The following is a 26,015-nucleotide window of genomic DNA, read 5'->3' on the forward strand; positions in this document are numbered from 1 at the left end:
GCCTCTGAACTGCATGGACCAACATATCGGTTATATGGAAGTGACGGCCTTTTCTTAGTTTGTGCACATACGCAGCATGAACAGATTGAACAGGAACACCGATGTGTGACAATTTGTTGGCATGCAGATAAAACCGATGACCTTTTTTAGCCGCCACATACAATTTATATAGGTTTACTTGTCAGGGGTGCATAAGTCAGAGCTAGGGTAGAACTTTCAAGCGTGGACCACTCCGAAAAAGGATGGAGAGCGCTTTTAGTTCTGGTTCTAGTTCTAGTCGCACATTACAATAATTGTTGCGGAACAATTAGAAAACAAGTGTCGTTGAGGCGTGAATCGTGATACCGGTGTTTTGTTGTGTGATGTTCTGGCAGCTATTGCTAGCTCAGAGCATACTTGGACAACTAGAAAATTTTCAGCTTTTCCGAATTAAATTAGAATTAGAGCTACACAAGTTTTTCCAAATTAGATTAGATTAGAATTAGAATTAGAGCTACACAGCTTTTTTCAAATTAGATTAGAATTAGAATTAGAGCCACACAGCTTTTTCTTTATTGAATGAAATTGTGAATGGGAAATAAATACAGCAAAAACCAGTTCATATCAAATTACAATGCATTCTCATAACCACGAGAAAGGTTAACGTCTGTACACCAAGCTTGTCTCATTTTGTACTATACCAGGGGTCGACGCAATCGCGGCCGGCGATCTGATTTGAGATTTTGGAAGAACGCGAAATACAGCATTTTGAAATGCTAAAATTGATTTCAGTTTCAAATTATTATTATTGTTGTTGTTTCAAAATATACTATTCGCCTGTGGCCAACAACACTATTCCACACTACCTGAAACGGTTTCGGCGATGGCAACAGCATTCCATCGATGCAAAGTCAGCCGATATCAATGAGCATAATGCCTTGACGTGCAATGGCCCAGACACTGCCAAGACCGAGACGCTTAGAAAACGTCATAGGACGTCCCCACAAGATCAATCTTTAGGGTGAGATATTCTGGAGCCCCAACATCGATTCATTAGTCGTTGGAAAGCGTTGTCGGGTATCGTGCGCAGCGCATAAAGTTCAAAATAAAATGAAGTTTATAATCATGACATTTCTTGTTGTATTTGTACTGCTTTCATAAAATATTACTTCTTTTGTGGTAGCCATGAGCATCGCCCATGTTAGTCAGCACGGCGTTACTAACGTAAATAGATTTAAGAACCAGAATGTTGTTTGCACACTACAAGCTACTATGCTAGCCGGCTATTATTCATCACAATAACTACTAAGTAAGGGGATGGCAGGCAGCTTGGCAGTGGATTTCCTAGCGCGAGAGGGATATTCTTGTTAACTTGCTGCAAAATGTCTCGAAGAAAGAGGCATTCTCAGGAAAACAATAAATTAGATTAGTATTAAAATTAGAGCATAGGAACATTTCACAAATTAGATTAGAATTAGAATAAGACCATAAGAACATTTCTCAAATTAGATTAAAATTAGATTAGTGGCGTTTCACTCTAATTTAGTGAAATTAAACAACTAGAATTATCTAGTTGTCAAAGTCATCTGGCTCAGAGCCGTCACTTGGCGTAGCCACGAGAGGGTTTTAAGGGCCGAACCTCCTCCCATTTAAAACTCGTTCTTTCGACATGTCGATTCTGTCTCTGTTCTCTGATATTTCTTGGCTTGCTTGAAATTCAGGAATTGTATCTACTTATGGTTGTGATTTAGTATGTTGGTTCGTCCTAGTTCTAGTTCGATCTAGTTGCGAGTTTTGAAAATCTAATCGTTTGTATAGGGCTGGGGGATATACCGTCGGATGAGCAAAACCAGTTCTTGCGTCTCTCCCAAACAAACAGATTTCAACGCGCGGTTACATAGGTTTATCGCAATGGTATTTATTTTCATAATGGTGAGATTGCTTTATTTTCAGTTTATCAAAAACATCTGTGAACGTAGCTATGGCGCGTTCGGCGTCGTTTACGGCATTGCTATTATTTTGCGCCTTGACACCTTCGTTAGGTTTGAAATGCAATGAGGGATTCAATATGACTTTGAACGGGATCCCTCTGTATTTTTGGACCGAGCGCGAATGTCGCGAAGACAGCAAGTGCATGGGGCAGGAAATAGCTATCGGCACGGATTTGGATGGTAAGTCGCGTTGATTAGTATCGCATTAACATTTCATTACATATATGAAAATTTGAAGAGCCTCTAGCTAGGAGGTACAGAACTTCAATATAAAATTGTCTTGGTATATTCATCTTGAAATAAACCCGAATATTTTCTGCTGACTCTCGTCATGGGTAATCGTTAGCAACTAGTAGAGAATGGAAAATACCATACAGTATGTTGTTGACGATTACCCTTGCCCAAGGTCGTAACTGCCGCACTCTAAACTCCCTAATTGTGGGGGGCAAATTATTTCGCAAATCAACATCACAGATAAAGTATTTTTGGGGAGATTCCGCAAAAATTCAAAATTTTCTTCGTGCGATTTCGTGTAGTTTAATGTCTACTTTTTAATATGGGTACTCGCAGTGCCCCTAGAAAAAAATACGCATATTTTCAGCGCCGGCTGTTACCTCGTCACGACACACCAAGACTGTTGGAGTTTCGGCCAATATGCGAATTGTGTGATCAAATAAAACCTTGGCCGAAAATTTCATCCGCAAGTTGGCCGAGACCATCAGTATATAATGGGCTGTTCAAAAATAGCTAATTTTCCAAATTTCACTCACTTGGATATAAAATTGCCAGGTTTCCTTAACAAACGCTACACACCAAATTTGGGTCGAATCCGACCTGTAACGGCCGTGCAATCTTAAAGGGGCACTGCGCTCTAAATATGATGTGGTCTCAAATTGAAGGGCAAAACGAAAAAAAAAATTTGGCCGCAGCCGTTTTCTTCAGAACGCCACCGTAATGGAGCTGCAATTTATTGAAATTTCCAGAAACGCACCCGGCTGCAGCTGTCGCGGCTCCGGGTAATTTCTTAACCCGTTACATGGCACGATGACTTCATCGTCGCACTTGCTGGACGCGATTACGCAGGCACGCAGTGGACGAACTGTAGATAGTTGTCAGCCGATGTTATGAAGCAAATATGTCTTACACGCCAAGGTGGTGTAGATACGGCGTTCCACGGACGATATTGAAATTTGCACCTAAACGTCTTCATTTTACTTATGACACAATAATGCTTGCACGAACCAAACTGGCTGTCCTGGACCACAATGAGAATGTTGGCAGATTTCCTGCGGTGACACAAGAAGGTTTGCTGTGCAGATGTTTGCAAGTCAAGGTACTCAGTTACTTACTCTATATTTGTTTAAGCAGGTGTTCTACGATACAAAAAAAGTTACTCTCGGTCAGCAAAAGAGTTAATCTTGAAAAGCATGTATGAAAAGAAGACGAACCACTATGCGAGAGAGCTTTTGAGGAAATAGAATACACTACGCCCAATTAAGAGAAAAATCTGCTGACTGAATATCGTCCGTGGAACGCCGTATCTACACCACCTTGGCGTGTAAGACATATTTGCTTCATAACATCGGCTGACAACTATCTACAGTTCGTCCACTGCGTGCCTGCGTAATCGCGTCCAGCAAGTGCGACGATGAAGTCATCGTGCCATGTAACGGGTTAAGAAATTACCCGGAGCCGCGACAGCTGCAGCCGGGTGCGTTTCTGGAAATTTCAATAAATTGCAGCTCCATTACGGTGGCGTTCTGAAGAAAACGGCTGCGGCCAAAATTTTTTTTTCGTTTTGCCCTTCAATTTGAGACCACATCATATTTAGAGCGCAGTGCCCCTTTAAATTAATGGAAATTTCGACCATTTTTGAATTTATAGTACCCGTATTTACGGTAAAAAATTTCGGCACTTCGATATGACCAAATATTGTGTTCAAGGCATGCCTGAAGGAAAAGTGATGCTTTTTTCACGGTTTTACATCTGGATACTGGGTTGCGATAGGGTGAAATAATAAAATTGTTAATTAATTAAAAAATTAATTTGACACTGATTTGCTGGAAAGGAATCAACGAAATTGAAGTAGTCTCGTTAGAACGATGATGATATATATTAACAAATAAAATACATTTAAGGCTGAAATCGGGCACCATGAAGAGAAAATGAACTGACGCACAGGTGAAATACAGCTAAATATTTTTCACAGATTATTATCGATACCCGAAAGTATCTTTTTACGTGCCGATGTAGATTTGACGACGTTTTGGCTGTTTTCTTCGCAATGCGTTATAATATTTTGGTTTTCACGACTCCTATATACCTCCACGAGGCGAATTACGAATGCGGAGGCATTATTTTCGAATTTTAGCGGATCTGCATCATCATAGGCCATTTGTATGTGCCGTAGTGAACTCGCGCCAACCAACAATGGAATGCTTGAGGTATGTCATGTTACCAGTTGGTTGATAATAATGATGACTAGGGCGATTTTTATTGACTTGTCAAAATTGTAGCGTTAGGTAAAAATTTGTCAAAATTGTTCACAAAGTCAAAAAATTTTTGACGTCTGCCTTTCGTTTATATCGTAGATTTTGCACTGTCGTTGAACTTATCATTTGATATTTTACAGCTTGTAGCCTACTTTATAGCCCTAACGCTGTAAACGGCCCATTGTGTGCTCATTGTGGATCATAAACGGTCAAATAAAACAAATAGTTAGACATGGTGTTATGGTCAATGTACCGCAATATCCTAACTGAGAAAAGAATTATAAGGCATTGCATCATTCTTATATCAAGAAGCGCATGATGAAAAATTCGGATGTAGACAACATTGTCAGAATGAAGCAACACGGTGTGTCACCAGCAGTGTACGCACGACTTGAGTGTTGTCAGCGAACAACTGCTACTGTTGAACGTTCGTTCTCCATTATTGGCAAGCTTTTTAGTAAGGACATGCACTTTCTACCCAATAATGTAGGAAACTATCTCTCGTTGTACTACACCAAATTTTAGTTATTCCTACCGTAATACTTATTGTAACTACTGGAATTCTTCATAGAGCCAGATTTCGTTAAAATATTAGTTTTTTTTCATTTAAAAATTAGCCTGTTTTTAAGCCAAAAACGATTTTTCATGCCAAACTTTTTCGTTAGGACAGCCAGTTCTAACGAAACGTGAAGATAAGTGGTACAATTTTAACATTATGTGGGGAAAACTCCTAATTTGCATACGTTAGGTCAAAATTTGATCAAAATTCAGTTTGTTTAAGTGAAAGGAAAGTCAAAATTGTCATTTGTTTAGGTAAAAAAATCGCCCTAATGATGACATATCTTTCTCATACCAATAATTCTTCTGAACCACTTCATATCATCCTCGAGATTTGGTGGTGATACAGGACCCAATGAAAGAAAGCACTAGCAAGGAATGGGAAGAGCTAGAACGAGCAACGGCATAAAGATCAACATTGAAAATGAACTGTGACATTGGGCACTAGGCGGAGGTCGATGTCAGTTTAAGAGACCGCAACTGCGCGTCGTTCGGCATCCTCCAATATGTTCATTACATCGCATGGTGTCTTATCGCATTGTGTGTGTCTTGATCGGATGGAAATATATTCTCCAGATTATTGTCTTTCCATACAACTGTCTTCACTTAGCCTAGTAATCGGCAATGCGCTTTATTGCGGAGTTCAGTTATCCACCAGCTCATTTGCTCTGATTACGTGAAGTTCACACTGGTGCGAAAAAAGATATCGCCTCTATAGTCTACGAAATATATTTTACTGTATTTTAACTGCTTGGCAATTTATTTTCTCTTAATGGTCCCGGATTTCAGTGCTGAAAGTTTGTTTTTGTGGTACTCATGGTGTTTGTCGACTACTATGGTCATTGGTCATTTACACCAGGCCGATATTCTTCATTTTTATTCCGTAACTGCCGACCTCCAACACTTAGGTACGGGACTTCTGAAGTCGACCTCGGTCGGACTCGAACTCGCAACCCATTGGTGTTGCAGCCGTGGATTATACCACTGCGGTATCTCCATCACTATCGTTGTCACGGAGCTCTTTCGATGTAGTTCCAGCTTATCAGTGTCAAATTCATTTTTTGTTAGCAGTTTCATCATCCAAACTCGATCAAAGGCCTTTTCTCAAGATGTAAACGCGTGAAAAAAAGCATCACTTTCCCTTCAGGCACGCCTGGAACACGATATTTGGTCATATCGAAGTGTCGAAATTTTTCACCGTAAATACTATAAATTCAAAAATAATCGAAATTTCAATTTTAGGTTGCACGGCCTTTACTGGTCGGAATTGACCCAAATATGGTGTGAAGCGTTCGTTTAGGCAACCTGACAATTTTATCACTAAGCGAGTGAAATTTGGAAAAAAAGTAATTTTTGAACAACCCTAATATACATATCATATTTCCAATTGGCCATTGTCCATTGGTACGGAATAGTCCTGTGCTTGCTATCTGAAGTCACCACTTCCCTCAGCTCTTCCAGTAAATCTGATCACGTGAACTGGGAGACGATGAAAAATTATTAGCAAAATATGCACTCACCAATATTATAGACATAGTTCAATCCTTTGTGTGAATTTTTATGGTGCGTCTCCCGACTACGCACATAAATAGACATAGTAGCTTTGACTGTAAAACGTTCTTTTTTCTGTTAGTGGTGAAATGACCCGTCGTGAAGGGGGGCCTGAATGTCCAAGCCATCCAGAAGTTTGGTTTATGATCATATAGGGGGCCCAAGACCAACGTTTTAGAGAGGGATGGCCAAGTACTGTATCGGCCCTTCCCTGACGCGTGTCATCCCAAAATATTTTAATATCAATATATCAATGAATTTTATATGAAGTTCTGTACCCCTAAGAAGCTCTCCAAATATTGGATAATGTTGTCGAATTTGCAATATCACCGTGACGATATATATGCATGTGTTGTGCAGGAGTTATCGACAGCAACTGCCGTTGTACAGAATGGGAAAGAACATTGTATAATGTATATCAACAATCGTATCACAGAATATGACTATGCGATGTTGTACAAGGTACATATTCATTTGATTCGAATTCCATATAATAACTAATATAGACGTGGCGCACGAAACATGAGATGTTATAAGCGCCATCACTATAACGAGTTTAGTACTATAATATTACTGCATAACAGTAACACATCATCACACCCCGCGTGCGGTTACATATGTATGAATGCGCCAGGAAGCCAATAGCTAACTGGGTGTTAATCAGCCTCGCCGGCAGGATTATATTTGATCGCGCAAACATAAAACGTAATCAGCATCCATGCACTGCAGCAATGGCTGATTAGCGACTTAAATCGATGATTTCCCCCATAGCTGGACCGACGGTCTTAACACCTTGCTCGTTGCTTTTGGTCGATATAATCAACCTTTGCTGCTGTGTAGGCACGCTGATTAGGATTTGTATTAAGCTTATTGCTGGCTATGTTTTATTGCGCGAAAAAATCTATTCTTGCAGATGAGTGTGATTAGCGCACTGTATCACGTCCGTTTCCGGGCAGAGCACAGATGTGACTGCGCAGTGTGCAGGTGCGCACTGTGCATAGTGATGTGTTGGTTCGTTTCCTGTTGTGTGTGTTGGTATTCAGCATACATACAAGTATAATCACTATACTGATCGAGGTCAAGTTATACTATAGATCAGTGCTTTTCAACCTTTTTGAGCTTCATTCGCACTTTTTTTTGTAAAATAAATTTCATTCGCACAAACTTACCGAATATTGATATACAAAAAGAAGACGAAAATACAACATTTATTTGCTCAGATGTGCAACAAATTGGCTATTATGTATCTTAAGCTATCAAGTGTCTCATGAAAAATGCTACTATTTTCGCTCGTTTTGATTTCAGCTATTCCACTAAAACCCTTCTTTTAGTTAACTAGTGCTTGGATGATCAGGTCTTAAAGCAGGGGTCACCAACACGCAGCCCGCGGGTTGCATGAGGCGAGCGATGTCATATTTTGCGGCCCGGGATCTGTTTTCAGAAGAACGCCCAGTACTTAAAGTCATTTCTGTTTAAAAATATTGTCGACGTTGTTCAAAATGTGCTATTCTCCCTTTAGAAACGCGAAGCGCCCTCCTTAAACGCGAAACCCCATCCCTTTGTAATGGCCCTTCAGACCCTAATACTCGGTTGCAATTCAATAAGTCGTATTATCAGTGTTGCACGCGGCCAAATAACTAAAGGCGTGATACCAATTAGCGAGATTCGTCATTGCGCATTGCACTGCAAATGTAACTTGACACGAGCGACACGATCTACCGCTGAGATAATAGCGAAATCAGGCCATTTATTGCCGCGCGCTCGGCAATCGTTGCTAGCCTGATCCATCACGTCTCCAACAGGCCTAGTTCCGCTGTCTTGAATGATGACATCTGCAATTGGCCGTGTGTGCACGATATCATCGCTGGCCTACACAATCGCATCTGCATTGACTTAGTGCGCACGATATCATCGCTGGCCTGCACAATCGCATCTGCAATAGGCCTAGTATACGAAAGATATCGCTAGCCTAACTACCGCGTCTTGGGCCTACCATACTTTGGCCGGGGCTACGTAAGACGCATTGGTCAGCGCGCGTATTTATTATTGTTCGATGCCGTGATTAGCGCGGGTATTCAATTGTTCCAACAGATCAGGCAGTCGCTAATTACCACTCTTTCGGTCTCGTCGACAAGCTTATCATACACGTATAATCGTCAACACGAGGATGTTGTATAGTCGTTATTTACGCATGTACTTGACCCTAATGAATTGATGCTATATTACCAGGGCCGTAACTGCCGCACCCCAAACCCAATTTATGCAATATTTTCAAAAATATTTCGCGCTAGGCGCAATTTCAAGTCGCCAAATATCTTAATTATTGGGTGCTCTTTCCCCAAGAAAAAATACGCAAGATTGATAGAAATGGGCATATCGGTGTGGGCCATGGCCATTACCGCGGCACGAAGCACAAAGACATAAACCATGCGCGGGGCCTACGATACGATAAGTATCGTAGGCCCCGCCATGCGACTCCAAGAAGTGTGCCAGAACGATCGCAGCGAGACAAACACACAAGACAAATACCATCCTGCAGGAAAAAATTATATGCCATTGAAGAAATACCAATCCGAAACCGTGTGATCATTCAGTCTAGTACGTTGGAGCGATTCTATATTTTTGATATAGCAGACAGGAGGTCACGAAATAACATCATGTAACGAAGTCATACCAACGGGTCCGCCCGCCCGAAGATGTTCGATCATTATTTACGGACTGTACACTGTACAGTTTCAAAGACAACTCACTCAGTTCTACCGGTAAAACTCATTACGTGAGCAGAGAGGACAAGACATTGATAGCAATATATATGCAATTCCCGATCTTATTGACCCATTCTATCATGAATTATCGAAAATTTTCGCGCTTAGCGCTGGCTCACGGAAGTTCGGTTTATCACCATATGGGGGCCCAGGAACAACGTTTCGGGGGCTGACGAAGTGCTGTTACGGCCCTGTATATTGCTATATTCGGTAAAAATCGAACCCGCCCCTTTATTTCAACAACCCTCCACTTTTTCTCGGCTGGCTTCGCCGAACAGACAGATAGTCCTGGCACAGTGTCGACCCAAAATTATACCCTTTGCGGTATATACTTTAATAACCCCTGAAAGGGTAAAACTTGCGTTACTGTAACTTGCAAATGGCAGTCTGTAATGATAGTATTTACTACTGTCCTCGTGCCTAACACTAGTCGAACAGGTATTACGGAAATATTGATGATTGTTTAGCGAAAGTAAGCAGAAAGGGAATTTAACGTCATTTTCCCAGTCTCTGACGGGCTCCTATATGTCTGTCACTACACCAGCTTCCAAACCAGGGTTTTTGTTACGTAATAATTATAGTGCGAAAATATCAATTCACTACGGCTTGTGAGAGCTACGACTAGTGGTGCGTCGTAAGTTAAACATGTTTTCACAATTGCGTCGCAACAACTAAAGTTACACTGCGCTTGAATTTCGTATTATGTTTATTTGAAAAGCAATTATTATTCACGATTTTCATTCGCACTCATCCGGGATTTTCATTCGCACCGTTCGCACCATGTTCGTCATTCGCACTTCAAATTTTTTCATTCGCACAAGTGCGAACCGTCACACAGGTTGAAAAGCACTGCTATAGATAACTAACATACCGTAGGTTAGTTATCTATAGTTATACACTACCGGTACTGTACAAATGCCATCTGATCCGACAACTCTAAGCACGATTGAAAATTCTCAAGGGAAGAATCTACTCATATAATAATGATAGAAAGACGGATTAGCAAACGTAAACCACATATCCAGATCCGTCGGTCCGTTGGTCCTGTAAATCCAAGATTTCCACCAGAGCGTATGCCACCTTTTTGGGATTTCATGGGGTGGTACACGTCAGGGTGAAAATCTGCGAAATACTACACGGTTTTCGTTTACGTTGTGGTCAGACTTGTACAAGCTACCAATCTAGATAGTCAACAGTCCGCCTGCTACTGTTTTGCCGTATTTCTAGTTCTAGTTGCGGATTTCGAAAAGAGAGTAGTTCTAGTTCTAGTTCTAGTTGTGAATTTTGAAATGCGAGTCGTTCTTGTTCTAGTTCTAGTTGCGCATTTGCCATATATATATAGTTCTATATCGGTAGGCGTGAATTGTGATACCGGTGTTCTGTTGTGTGATGCTCCTACAGCCATTGCCTGATCGGAGTCGTCACTACTAACAATGGCGTAACCATTTCGAACTTGTAATGCGGTTCATGTGGAAAGCTGCTCCGATTCCGATAAAAAATAAATTAATAAGTTGCTTTGGCAGTTAATCTATAGTTATTTGTATTCTATTTATTTGCGGAATTTTAAGGGTGTTTGCAAGCAGAGGTGGTCAGTAACGAAGTACTTCTACTTTTTCGAAGTACTCAAGTAGTATTCCTCTACTTCTGGTACTCACTCAAGTAGATCTGATTTTAGCTACTTCTACTCCTACATTTCATAATATTTTGTGATCTACTTAATTACTTTCCGCTATTTCCAGTTTGTTAAGTAGAAGTAGTTTAATCCTCCAATCAGGAAGATATCCTGGGGAATTTCGGGGCTGTTTTTACGGTGTATCAACATTTAATTTTCATAAAAGTTGAGTAAAGTCCAGAATTTCCGTCGCGCTTTGCGCTCAGTAGCTACGAAGTAACCACTATGATCTCACGAAAGTATCGGTGAATATAATTTTGGTAGCGGGTTGGCGAGGTTCCATTCACACCGCATTGTCGCCCTTTGCTCATATGAAATATTTCGCCACAGTATATATAAGGCTCATCGTAACGTTTGAAACTGATGTTTCGCAATCTAGCGTTTACTTAGCATATCGTAATCTAGCAGTCCATGGCGCGCCCTAATCTGGAAAAGTGAACTCTGATTTTTTTTAGATTTAGAGCTGTTTTAGCATACCACCTTTGAAACTTTCTGTCTTTAGACATGAAATATATATTCCGCTTTCAGAAGTAGTGGTTATGTTTCACTTTCAATTCCCAGTATCATATACTTTTGAGTTCCAATTAATATCAGTTTCTTTGTCTCGATAACATACATGTTGAAGTATAAAAGCAAGCGTAGTAATGCATTTAATATCCGGAAATAAAGTTACACAATATGGCATTTTACGACCCACCATATTTTTTGTTAACGTTCGCTAATCGCGCAAAGTATTCACACCGTATCCTATACAACTTCTCCGTATTGCTCTTCGACTAAACTACGTCCCTTATAATATGGGTGAGTGCGCCAAACCATCATATTTTCTAAAACGTGATGTTCGATTAAACAGAGGGTTAGTATCGCCTTTCCATATCAATACTATCATTTGCATTCCAGCGATGGAACGAATGCTTATGCTGTCGAAAATTGGATACCTCCTGGTATGCATCAATATGAATCAATCTCGGCACCTTTCGCGTAGCCCAATTTGCACCTTTTGACAATCCATGCGAACGAATTACGATTGTTTTCACAACTACTTAATGACTTGAGTAGATTTAAAGTCAGTCAATTCTACTTCTTCTTCAGTTAGTTTTAGGTTGCTTACTGAAGGAGTACTTCTACTCGTACTCGGGTAGTTTTTTCGTCGCTACTCCTACTTCTACTTGAGTAGCTTTCTTGACTACTTTGACCACCTCTGGTTGCAAGTTTTGAAAAGTGTGTAGTTCTGGTTCTAGTTGCGATAATTGAAAAGTGAGTAGTTCTAGTTGCGCATTTGTGGTATTGATGGTGTTTGTCGAATAAAATATGGTCCTTCATACCCCAGGCCGATTTTCTTCATTATAATTCAGTTTCGGCCGATATTTAGCAAGGGCCCACTTCTAGGCTTTTTTTTGAAGACACGGCTTGCGGAAATGGGATGACGAGGAGAAGCGTATAGATAAACTTCCAACACTTCGGCAGGAATTCTGGAGTCGGCCTCGGTCGGACTCGAACTCGCAACCCATTGGTGTTGCAGCTGTGGATCATACCACTATACGCTTTATCGCCACTACAGTATAGTTTGTAAAAGTCTGGTTGTGGTATATAGTTGAACGTTGTGACGTGCCATTTTCAGGAAGCTCGTTCCAAACAGCTATGCGATATGGAGCGTGCGTGGGCGCCGCGTACGGTGATTACCTCGACTGCCAGAATCTCTTTGGAGAAGACAGCAATTTCGATCCTGCAAATCTCCTCGACATCATACCCGGAATCGAAAAGGGCATCACCAATGCAGTTGCGGATTTCAGTCAAGATGTTTCCGCCTCTTTATTGCAATTGCTGTCCGACGGAACAGGGATAGAAGCGTTCGTGAACGGAGCCTTTGATTTTTATCAAAATCTGGGGCTTAATCTGACTGAAGCTGTTCCTCTGAAACCGTCGCTTGTTAAAATGTTGTCCGTATCGTTAAATGCAACGGACCAGGATGGTTTCGACGCCCTGAACGCAGCAGTTTTAGAGTTTTTCACCGCGTTTTCACAGTTAGACACTGGAAATGATGAGTTTTCCGCAGATTTACGCACCTTCATGGCAAACATCGGCGTACAGTCTGATGAAATCACACCTTATGCGGCGCTGATCGATAAAGGCCCAGGATTGTTTCGATCGTTGTTTCCCGCGAGCTGGCAATTGAATCTTTGGTACGATGTGGCTATCAAACTCGTAGGCGACATAGACCCGAGTAACTGGACAAAGACGACGGAAGATCTGGTCGGTACTATCAAGTCTTCGTATGATATTCCGTCAGAGATATCCGGTCTGGTGAACGTATTTTTGGATGCAATGCCAGACCTCGCGAAAGGTTCACAGGTAATACTACTACTTGGTACAGTTCAGGATTACTTAATGACATAGTTGGTCATAGGGTTGCATTTGGTTGCATTTTGCAAATGGTGTTTGTAACATTTTGTTTAAAGATGGTTTCAAAAAAAGTCCTAAAATTTAAAACATTGTATAATCACGCCATAATTGTGTAAAAACTTTCGAAAAAACATATAGTATGAGCCTACGGACCATTTGCACTCAATAGAGTCGACGTACACGCTTGTACTTCTGCGCAACGGAGAGTATTTTCTCGAAAACCAATTGGTCATTCTATCAACAAGAGTATAAAGATGATATCCCTTAAAATCTTCAACTAGAATAAATCTAATGCCCCTAAACATTATGTTGCTCCATTTTGATTCAAAACGGTCTTCGGTGTGTAAAAATAACAAGTAGATTTAATTTCTGAACTTTATAATCCGACTGAGCTATTTTTATTTATATCTACTAGCCCATGGTTCCCAACCTGTCTCGACTCATCGCCCCGTTATCAAGCTCGACATATTTTTTTTTCACTTCCCCTCGTATTTCTGGATCCGAAAAAGAGGATATATGAACCGGAAATTTATTCACCTACTTCTGATCGTTGGTCATTTTTCCGAGTAGGTGCTCGGCAAACCGATATCCGCGTCTACTTTCCGTTGAGCTGACTTTCTTAGTCAACTTTCGCGTCATATGCAGGATAAGCCGTATTCACGTGCGTTTTTTGGCCGTGTTAATTAAATATATATCACTGGACTGGACAGTCTAACATTTTATCCCCTATCGCCCCCCCCCCAATCGCCCCTTTGGTATTTTCGCCCCAATTTTTCTCAAAATCGCCCACGTTGGGATCTTGTGAACCACTGATCTCACCCATACAGCAAAACTATGAGATTTACTTCAAAAACAGCACCACGGAATATCTCCAAAACCAGAGCCAATTAGAAAAAAAACAAGGTCATATCCGGAATCATTGCCCGCCATAACCCCCAAAACCGCTCTTACTTCGTCTGCCTTAAAAGATGTGTTGACCAGTGTCATTATCTATCAAACCCTGGGGCAAATCTACTTTTTGGACTTTGCTCGATTACTTTTCATACCTTTTGTTTTCTGCTTCGACTTGAAGTAATGATGTCTTCGACATTGCTAATTCTGCTTGTAATTGCGTAGCAACGCTGATTGCTTTAACTACCTGTTCTTGTCGATAGGTACAGTCTGAACCATTTCATTTCACCACAGATGAATCCCGCATACGTCGGTGTCTGGTCGCTTGAACTACTAAAGAAGTACAGCCAGCAAGACAACGCGACTCAGGCTTTTTCGACAAGCCTTATTAATCTGATTGAGACAATGACGAATGCGACGCTGCCGGACGAAATTCTGACTACGATCCAATGGATACCAGGTAAGATATTAGCAAACTTTACAAGCAATAAGTCATCGATGTATTGCAAAAATATTTTCATGTTCCAATTCCGGGTAGAAGTACAAAATTTACACGTCCCTCGGCACATTGATACAATGTTGGCTACTAATACCGAATAACCTTAGGATCTGTTATTCTAGGGTTACTATACGTCAGGGGTCGGCAACCTTTTGCTAGTCACGGGCCAAATTTCGAGTGTACAACTTTTTGGCGGGCCGGACGTTTTCTTGATACTATATTTTCCGCTCACTTCGGTAAATTATCCTACATTGCTGCAATCTCAATCATACCAACCATAAAACACATGTATTTACGTTTCAACAACGCAGAATAAATATGACAATTGACGCAGCTTGCTTTGTGAAAGGTTTTCAATTTCTGGTAACAGTCAGATGAAGCAAGAATCAGACCCTATTCTAAATGGGCGTCCGAGATACGTGATCTTAGCTTGCTCTTCGTGAATTTCATTGTTCAAAACTATTGCTCACATGCGTACGTGCTGCTAAAAATCGATGCGATGTCTTTTGCATAGTTTGATAAGCTGGGATGAAGATCAATTTCAAGAACGTACTCTTTGTCAAAGTCATGCAGCGATAGGCTATGCTCTTTGTATGAAATTTGTCATTCAATCCAAGTGCATCGCATTTCAAAAAGGCCTATATGAAATTTTCAGACAATGGTATTGGCGTCCACATTAAATGGAGCACTGAATAGTCAGAATTTATTTTGTATAGAAGGAATGTCGGAAAAGCGGTTGAATATTCAGTAATTAAATTTCGTATCACAGTTACCAATATAGTGTTGGTACTAGGTTTTCTCTCCTCCAGTATAGGAAAGTGATAATAATTTACTCTGTACTGTTGACATTCCCCGAGTCGCAGATTTGTTTCAAATGCGCCTCAACATCTCATGTATTCAGTTGTCCACCCCCCCTCCCCCCGAAGTTGCAAATTCAATTTGTTCAGATGTGACATTAAATGTACCAGGAGAGCCAGATAAGATACCCATTTTCTATTACAAGATTATGAGTCAGCGTTATTTGTATTTTCGAGGAAAGTTGCTATTTCATTTCTCAGTTCATAGACTGGTGCAAGCATAGCTGCTCGACTTGATGCGCGAACATGTCAGACATACATTACATCGCCATATTTATTCTATGCTTCTAGTTATCTGTCGTAACAATGTTGGTGATTCAGTTTCTGAGACAAAATCATATTTACAGTTTTAATCATTGTGGCCAAAACACTTCAGGTTTGTAGTATTGGCGCACAATGCCTTCTGGTGAATTAAACTATGAATAACTAGCCTACGGAGGCTAGTTATCTGTAATCAAACAGTTTAAGTTTGAGATTTTGTCATTGCGTCTGAGATGTTCCAAGCGTTTTTTAGGCAGAGGAAGGACACCTTCGGTTGCGAGATGCACACGATTGATAAGCACTGATCTAGTCTACTCTAGCTTCATCTCCTACTCCAACCGCTTTCGTTTTGTGGCGTCACAATAGACTAATACGATGTAGGCAAGTTATCAATGCCGAATTCTTTCCAAGCAGTGCTGCACTGCTGATTGAAACTCATTGTGAAACGGCGGGCCGCAATCTTGTGATAACTAATTATTATGTCGCGGGCCGGACGATTTCGCTTGGCGGGCCGGGTCCGGGTTGCCGACCGTTGCTACACGTCATCCTTTAGGAGGATTTGTTCTCTCTTTGAAGAAATTTCCTCCCTTCGCCCGAATGTCCTACTTTTCGACAATTTTTCCTCTTTCTTATACTAAAATGTCAAAAAATACCATGAAATATGTTAAATTTTTGTCTAAAATATAGACGCGGAAGTCAAATTTGAAAATTGACCTTTTTGTTAGTCAACAGCACAGAACTATAGGCAGGGTTGCCATTGACATAGATCCAAAAATAAGGACAGTCGAAAAACTAAATTAGTTATAAAAGGCGTTTTTGTACATACGTTATATTTATACGAGCCGTGGCATATCTCATTCACACTTTTCGTCGGAAACAGCCTGCTCCAGCAACTCCTTGTTAGTATAAAGTGCTTCATGGATCGCACGATAGCTCAGGTCTCGGTTTTACCTTTACTCAGGGCCGAAACAGCACTTCGTCAGACCCCCGCCCCCCAAAAAAATCGTTGGGCTTGGGCGCCCCATAGGGTGATAAATCAAACCTCTTCACCTCGTTGTGATTAGATGCGTCAACCAAGAAAGAAAAAGACTGTACTATAGTGTACGTACACCAAGTTTAGACAAAATCGTTTTTGTGCACGGAGCAAGAACTCCAGTAACATTGTTGCTTGTAGTTTTGGTCCTGGCCGAAGCAAACTTATTTGCGATGTAAGAATCGGGAATATTGCTTTGAACAATTGCGATGTGCAATCATTGGGGCGGAATGATTCTTGGTGTTTGCAGTATGGGATGCCTAAGTACCCTCAGCAGCAGCTGCCTTGTCTGTAGTCGTTGGTGCTGATATACTTGTGAAAATATTATTCATCGAATGGCTCGAATTATTCATTATGACACACTTCTTGTATTTTTGGGTATCAATATGACTTAAGATAGCGGCCTCCCGGTTAATGTCACAATTGTAGATATTACAATGTGCGAAACACTCGCCCTTCAGCTTCAAGCTTCGTTTGATACCTTTGAATTCACTATCATAATCGCCACGAAAAACCTTTTCACGCCTGCTCATTTTAACCAAGCCGATTTTGCCTTACTGGTAGCTAACACTATACGTAGCCCACAATATAATTTAGATGAATTTATCAATGATTTATAGCTTTACTTTTTAACCCACGTGTCGACGCCCTTTTTCAGTACGCAATATAAACGATGCCTTCCCCGCAGCTTGTTCTGCTGTAGACTAAACAGCAGAAACCTGGTACTGCTGTTTACTGCTAAAATGACGTCCGCTGCGATAGCTTGCTACAGCCTAAACTGCTACATCACTCACTGCCCTAGCCATCGCAATACTTCGAAGTCAAATCCTGTGGTGTGTATACGCCACGGAAGTTACTTTCAATTGTAATGTCGCAAAATCTGGAAGCAAAAGCATAATTTTAGAATATTATGCAACACGGCTACCAGACAGAAACGATCGAAGGTCTGTAGTTGTTGAAAATAAGACAAAATAAGGACGCCAGTCGAAAACAAGGACATTTCTTAGAAATAAGGACGTGGCTCTTCAAAATAAGGACAAATCTTAGAAATAAGGACGGTATGGCAACCCTGACTATAGGTAAAAAGTGGGTAATTCGGGAGTCGAGCCACGCAACAACATTTCCAGTAAACATTTCAAAATCAGCTGTTTTCAATTTCGGCAAACTAACTTTTGTGATTTGGTAGAAGTGTCCTCCTTTCCCGACTACAAAATATGGTAACCCTATGTTATTCAGGTCTGTTCTATGAAATCGCACCCGGAGACAAAGCTATTGTCCAAGAAGTCTATCGACGGATGACGGACGGGATCAACTCGTTCAAAGATTTCAATTCAACTGCTCCCGAAACGAAACTTAGCATGATGATCAAGACGTTGATTTACGCTTTTGGGGGAAGCGCGCAATTCGAAGCGGTACCCATCTACAATGCGCTGGTCGTCAACTTGTCGAAAATGTTCTACGACCTGATGAATGTCACTAACGTGGATTACACGGGTTTTTTAGACCAGTTCTCGATGGTAGGTAATGCAGCGTTTTGACGTTTGAAAATAGATTTTCGGGCTCATCATGATGAATATACTATTGCTATTCAATCTTAAAACTATAACGCAAAGCGACTGAATGACGCTACAAATAAGTGAAATCTCCAAATATATGTCAAGTTACACAGCGATACACAAGCTATTTCATGCGGATTATATGACAACTTAGCTCATAAGATTGATGCAAACTCAAGCTAAAACTAGTTTATACTATTCAAAATCAAAATTGCAAAAATTACGTATTAGTTTTCCCTAAAAACTGTTCACGTTCAAGTGGAATTAGTCTCAAAAGTGAGGGGTGCAATACTAGGCAAAACATACTTTGTTACTACCAACAGGTAGAAGTAGTTCGTTACTGACCACATTTGTGTTTAATATATATATTGAATATCAAATGTGACATATAACTACACACCTGCATAGTCTCAGGAAACTCGTGATAATCGTACCCCAATATCGTATCTGTGTTTGGTCGGTAGACAATCGTAACACGGTGAGGCAAAGTTAAAGTTAATATATGCGATACACCCCGATGAATGCAATCCATGGTCAATTTATATTAGCAACCTCTTCCACGGGGAAAATAATAAACATTGAGACTAGCATGGTTTTACAGGTTATTGAGGAAGGGTTCAAAAATGGGCCGGCTGTCAATGTCGGAGAATTGATCCCCAATGTATTACTTATCTTCGGAGGCACCGTACCCATGGAGCTGAAACCGATCCTCGACAATTTCCAGGTGCTGTATTTAGGAGTTCCATCCATGATCTGAGAAAAGATCGCTAATTATTAGGAAGTTTATCTGCATAACACTGTTTTGGAAGTTCGTTCGGCGTCAATGCGCCGTCAGAGCAGACTTGGGCGATCGATAGTCCTAGTTGTCTGAATCGAGTGAAATGCCGATAATCCAATTCCAATCTAAATTTAATCCTAATCTAATTTCTAGTTTTACTGAAAATGGTACCGTAAAACTGTATAGTGCAAAACTAGGGTTACCATACGTCCTCTTTTAAGAGGATTTGTCCTTTTTTTTTTAAAGTGTCCTCGGAGGACGCCCAAATGTCCTCTTTTTGAGATTTTGTCCTCTTTTTTGAAAATTTTTATGTATGGCAAAATTGACTTCGATACAGTAAATCAGCACTGAAGTAACAATCCGGACTTTTTTTTTGGTCAACCGACCACGATGTGGGAAAAATTGACCGTTTTTTCAGGATTTTTCCTCCGGTTTTGCAAGTCTGAAAATTTTGAAAAAGTGTCCTCTTTTCAGATTTCCAAAATATGGTGACCCTAGCAAAACGAGCAAAACTTGCTGTGCAGACCTTTGCCATTCTCATGCTAACAAGAGTGAACCCTGGTTTGATATGAATTAACTTGATTTTTTTGTTGGATCTCCGTCTAATTCGACTTTGATTCAAGTCAAAGTTTTTTAAGCATTCATTAATTCTAATTCTAATCTAAGCGCGACTAAAATTCTAGTTCTAATCTACTTTGGAAAAGCCGAAAATTTTCTCTATCTGTCCAGCTATGTATCAGACGAGTCTTCTTTACTACCAGAGTATCATCGAGTCAGCTACCACTGGAAACTTCACAAAACTCAACAAATCAATCGACAGCATCATCGCCAGTTACGAGGACGCATTTCCAGGGTCCCCGTTTCCGGAACTAATAGGACGCGGTGTGAATTTAACATTAAGACTGATCGTTTCACCCGAAGATGCTGCCGAGGTTAATTTACAGCTGCAGTACTGGCACGTGGAATTGCAATTTGCAATTATCAAGTATGTTTTCCTGAATCAATTATATCACTGTTTGGTGAATGTTACATCCACTTAAAAAGGGAATCACATGATCTTATCTTATAGTTACTTGACGGCTTCCAGATGTCGCAAGATGCATCTCAGCGACTAACAGAGAATGATTAATGAGTGATCATTAGGGCAAGTTTTTGCAACTTTTGCAACTTTTTTTAAACCTTTCGACATGCTTCGTAATTACTCAGAATCTACGTATTATGGTGTTTTAAGCTGTTCGGAGGGATTTTATAGTGCAACTTTTTGCAACTTTTCTCTATTTTTCATAGCCAGGTTTACAGCAACTTTTATCAAATATTGCGTCAAAATGTGAAGGAGTTATTTAAAAACATGCTATGCACTATTCCTAGCATGGTTCTGCTCCCTTCTCCCTTCGATGTGCATAACAAAGACCTGTATGATGGGTTAGCTGCATCTCAGTGTTATCTGTGACACAATGGAGAGAAGTTCACCTCCACCTTCCAAGCAAGACGGTGCCCGAATAATATGTAAATAGATCGCTTTATTAATTCTGTCGTTTAAAGTTGAAATGGTTTCCCATTTCACGAACGACCGGGCGAGACCGCCGAAAATTACATTTTCACTGGGTCCCCTACTTCAGGCTATTGATTTTGTTAAAGTCGCCAAGTGCCGAGTTTTTCTGTAATGTCATTGGTCAAGATTGTAGACCTAGGGGGTGGTTTGGGGTGTGCAGGGCCGTAACAGCACTTCGCCAGGCCCCCCCAAAACTTTGGTCTTGGGCCCCCCATATGATGATAAACCGAACTTATGGGGGGCTTCGCCCCCCAGACCCCCCCTCACGCTGTATCCTGTACGCCGTTATCCGCTACTTATCATCTTTCATGGGGCTCCGTTGACTGGGTACGCTTTTCTCGCCTAAACGCGCGAAGCGCGAAAAATTATGTAATTCGTGATTGAATCGGTAAATATGATCGTGAATTGCATACGTATTGCTATCAATTTTTACCCTCTCTCTGCTCACCTAATCAGATTTACAGGTAGAGCTGAGTGAGGCGTGTTTGAATAGGTAGGACCCCTCAATAATAATTAAACATCTTCGGGCGTATACCCATTGTCAGGAACGAAACAGCACTTCGTCAGACCCCTAAAAAAATCTTGGGTCTTGGGCTCCCATAGGGTGATAACCCGACCCCCAATGACGTTCGCTTTGCCACGAAATTAGTCGTACTGTTTAGTGAGCCAGCGCCAAGCGCGAAAATTTTCGATAATTCATGATACAATCGGTCAATAAGATCGGGAATTGCATATATATTGCTATCAATTTCTTGTCCTCTCTGCTCACGTAATCAGATTTACCGGCAGAGCTGAGTGAGGAGTCTTGGAAACTGTAGGGCCCGTTGGTATGACTCCGTAACATAATGTTATTTCGTGACTTCCTGTCTGCTATATCAAAAAATATAGAATCGCCCAAACGTAGGCTACTAAACTAAAAGACACACACGATTTCAAATTGGTATTTCTTCACTGGTATATAATTTTCCCCTGCGGGATGGTATTTGTCTTGTGTGGTTCAGATTGCCAAGACAGGAACATTCGGCGTCAGTCATTTAGGCGCTTTTGGACAATTAAACCTACATGTATTTTGTATATATAACGAAGTTTTCGGTCAGCATAAGGACGGTCCTTTTCGGCCAAGGTTTTCTCACTGCCGATCGTTCTAGCACATTTCTTGGAGTCGCATGTCACATGGCCTGAAACTTTATATGTCTTGGTATATCGTGGCGCGATAATGACCAACGCAAATACACCCATTTCAATAATCTTTTTTTTTGCTTATTTTTTTTTTTGGGGGGGGGGGGGCAAGAGTACTCCAAAATCAAGATATGTGGCAACTTGAAATCGCGCCCAGCGCGAAAAAATTTTGAAAAAGTTGCATAAATTTTCAAAAAATACTCTATAATTTATGCTAATCCACGAAATAATTTTGGGCCCCCTTCGAGCTCGGCCCCCCCCAATTGGTAGGTTTGGGGTGCGGCAGTTACGGTGCTGGGGGTGTGTTATTCTACTTGTTTTAGGGGGAGGGGGTTATCGCTATGCTGTTTGGAATTTCTTGGGGAAATTATTATTTATTTTTTTGCTGGTTTTGTCAGACTGTTAAATGACGAAGTAGCAAATTTGACAACTCTGCAGTAACTAGGTTATACAACGAAGCCTTTCTAATATCACATATCCTGATAATTCAACAAAAAATATAATTGCAACAAAAAATAAAAATGCAACTTTTTGCTACAACTTTTGTTAAAATTAAATGCAACTTTCTCGCGATTTTAGTGCAACATCAACTTGCCCTAGTCATCATACACGAATAGATGTGAGAGATCCCGAAAGCGTTTTCCGTCATCGTCATGCACCGGCTCAGTTGTTCTCATAATAAGTACGCAAATCCGTCGAAACGCTGTACTTTCTACTTGAAAAAAGTAACAAGGAAAAACTTTAGCAGGAAATGCTGTTTATGCATTCGTTGTCTCGAGAACAAATTGGGTCGATATTACGAATAATATTGCTATATACAATTGCATGTTATATTGGTGTTGAAGTAAACCCGAATATTTACGGCTGGCACTCGTCAGGGCTATTATCTTCAGTAGCTACTAGATAATTGGAAAGAACATCGTATTTGACATATAATGTTGTTTTCTGCTAGTTGTTGACGATTACCCCTGACGAGTATCACCGGAAAGATTCGGGTTTATTTGAACAGGAATACAAGTCCTGTACCTCCAATAATCTTAACAATATTTCTAATTGGCCGTTATCTGTGTCTCATTTCAGATCTACAAACTACAGCGCCGATGAGCTTTTCCAAATGGCGACAGCCGCATGGCCAGATTTCGATCTCTATATCCGCACGCTAAAATCCATGAATCCCGAGGATGTTGAGGGGTTGATGAAAGCCATCACGCTCTGGGCGAGCAACGGGCCGTACACTACGCAAGGATTCGTGGACGCTACCAAGCCTGTGTTTATGAATATCACAAAATCAATCGAAGCCTTACTTGGGGAATTGAGACAATCATTCACGCCAAGGTTGGTACACTTCTTTCTTTTGGTGAGTTTTATTCATTAAACACGAGATCGCAAGAATGACACTACTGCTGATGCCCGATATCGCAAATCCGCTGCAAAACAGCCATTATGCAATGTGCATGGCTCCTGGTGAGAGTATGCATATCATTTTGTATGTTTTATATCGGGGGCGGGCAATCGCATAAATATTCCAAGGTACGTTGTGCTTATAACTGAATAACTATTTGTTCAATAATTATCGGTTTAATTGAACTGTAGCAGGCTTGGAACAACTTTCCTAATCTGACAAATTATACATAATCTACTGTCTAATTTTAATTTGACTGTCATATCCAGCTTTCCTGAAAATGCTACAGGAGAACTGTATATTGCGTAACAAGCCAACGTTAGTGTGCAGACATTTGCACAGCTCATGCAAATGGGAATGAGCTTTGATTTGGTATGAACTGGACTTGATTATTGTTGTTCAAGTTGAAGTTTCTTCATAAAATTTTGTCACTTCAAAACATCACAAGACTGCAATACAATGAATGATAGGAAGATGCCGAAACGACTAGGAGTAGTCTTGAGATCAGACACCCACCTGGGCCTAGGCGATGTAAAGAGAAGGCATGCACACTAGGGCTGTTCAAAAATAACTTTTTTTTTCGGATTCCAGCCATTCACTGATTAAATTGTCAGGTTACCCTAAAAAAACGCTGCACACCAAATTTGGTTCGATTTTAACAAGTATAGGACTCCGCAGATCCAATTAAAATTTTTAATTTATTATGGAAAATTAAAAAAAAAAAATTTCCAGATTTTTCTGCCAACCCCATGAAATTATTGAGCTGTCTTCAAAGACGTTGCAAAACAAATTTGAGTCAATTCTGACCAGTAGAAGCGGAGTTATGTGAGTTTTTCGTTGATAAATCGCGGATTATCCACCGATCAAGGATAATCTGAGGATTATCATCGAAAAACTCACATAATTCCGCTTCTACTGGTCGGAATTGACTCAAATTTGTTTTGCAACGTCTTTGAAGACAGCTCAACAATTTCACGGGGTTGGCAGAAAAATTTGGAAATTTTTTTTTTTAATTTTCCATAATAAATTGAAAATTTTAATTGCATCTGCGGAGGCCTTTACTGGTTGGAATCGAGTGAAATTTGGTGAGCAAGGTTTTCTACTGCAACCTGACGATTTAAGAGGTGACCGGCTTGAATCGGGAAAAAATGTTATTTTTGAACAGCCCTAATGCACACTGAATGAAAATATAAGAAGATAATATAAAGTGGCAAGCGATAAAATCAGGTGGCAAGTGACGAAAGGCGAGATCGATATGTCAGGTCGTGGTCCGGTAAATGGTGAGGGCTGACTAGTATTCATCCAGCAAAAATTGCTGGTATTTCGACTTGAATGCGGACATGCTCGACGACTGTCGGATAGCCGGCGAGATGCTGTTCCACACTTCAGCTCCGTGCTTCTTTCTAATCAGAAATTTAATTCAATTTTGAAGTATTTGCGAATTATGATTCTACTCTAAATTTGGATAAGTGGAAAATTTTCTCGTCACCCGACTCTGAGCTCTACCAGGAAACAGGAATTGTATTTCTATCAAAAATTGCGTTTCTTCGTCAACAGCTTGTGCAAGTTTGGATCGTGTGTCACTGATCTCTGCAATACGCAGACCTACATCACCGAGAGTCAAGTCTTTACAGACATGCCAGCGACCAGTGCACCAGCTGCGGAGGAGACCACTGGATCCAGTCTGACGCAAGCCGTAATGGCCACTACCAGCGATGGGCAAACACCGAAGCGTTACACGCTGACGAATGTAGCCGTTGTGATGACAGCAATGTTCAGCATGCTTGGATGAATGAGACTCGGAAGCTACACTTCTTGAATAGTATACAATCGAGACGATTGAATTTTTAATCAACTAATCAATGAACAATTTGTGGGGGCTTCCGAGATATGTGGAATTATGCACTGCATCGTTAAAACCACTACGTTTCCTTAGTTATATGACAGTTCTAAAGTACATGAATAACGTCGATATCGATTAAAGTATGTTGGCTGTTGTGCGCACATTATTTCGTCGATTTCATTGCCTGTACGGATGCACATTTTGGACGATTATATCACTAAGGCTGGCCACAATGATTCGAGTGGAGCACCATGCCACTAATCGTTAATTTGTTAACAAGAATGATAGTTTCGATGATATTTTCCACTGCCTTAAAATCTCGTTAGGCCGTATCACAGTATATGGAACATGTAGTACAGAGATACGCGTGTTGGTGGAAATGACATGTGAAATCGTGATCAATCCACATCATTTTCACAAAGCGCTGTAATCTTAGTCGAAAAAACACCAAATTATCTTAAATGCAATGTATAGAAGAGGAAATTATATTCTTTGCTATGGTACAAAAGGTACATATTTGAACTCCCCACCTTGTTTACACAATCATGAAGTCATAATGAGTGATATTCGTCTCGATACTCTCGAAGCCTAATTCTCGAATCCGAATCGAATCATTCAGCTACTCGATTTTGTTCAGCCGTATTTATCACCTAACACAGTGGTTCTCAACCGCCGGTCCGCGGACCGGTGCCGGTCCGCGACGACATTCCTGCCGGTCCGCCGGCAAAATTACAAATTTATACCTTAATTTCA

General features: G+C 40.7%; 1 protein-coding gene across 1 annotated transcript; it reads left to right on the forward strand.

Annotated features, from left to right (window-relative positions):
• The first annotated feature begins 1,902 nt into the window (after positions 1 to 1,902).
• LOC145433021 (uncharacterized) lies at positions 1,903 to 25,428 on the forward strand. The gene is made up of 8 exons (XM_080309895.1): positions 1,903 to 2,150; positions 12,630 to 13,360; positions 14,597 to 14,762; positions 18,189 to 18,469; positions 19,110 to 19,232; positions 20,048 to 20,271; positions 23,098 to 23,352; positions 24,977 to 25,428. The coding sequence occupies exons 1-8, from the start codon at positions 1,961 to 1,963 to the stop codon at positions 25,209 to 25,211; spliced, it is 2,205 nt and encodes a 734-aa protein (XP_080166021.1). The 5' UTR covers positions 1,903 to 1,960; the 3' UTR covers positions 25,212 to 25,428.
• The last annotated feature ends 587 nt before the right edge of the window (positions 25,429 to 26,015 follow it).

Source organism: Botryllus schlosseri, chromosome 2 (genome assembly GCF_051294905.1).
Source record: "Botryllus schlosseri isolate E-star chromosome 2, Bs_hap1, whole genome shotgun sequence".
In the NCBI taxonomy this organism is placed as follows: domain Eukaryota; kingdom Metazoa; phylum Chordata; class Ascidiacea; order Stolidobranchia; family Styelidae; genus Botryllus; species Botryllus schlosseri.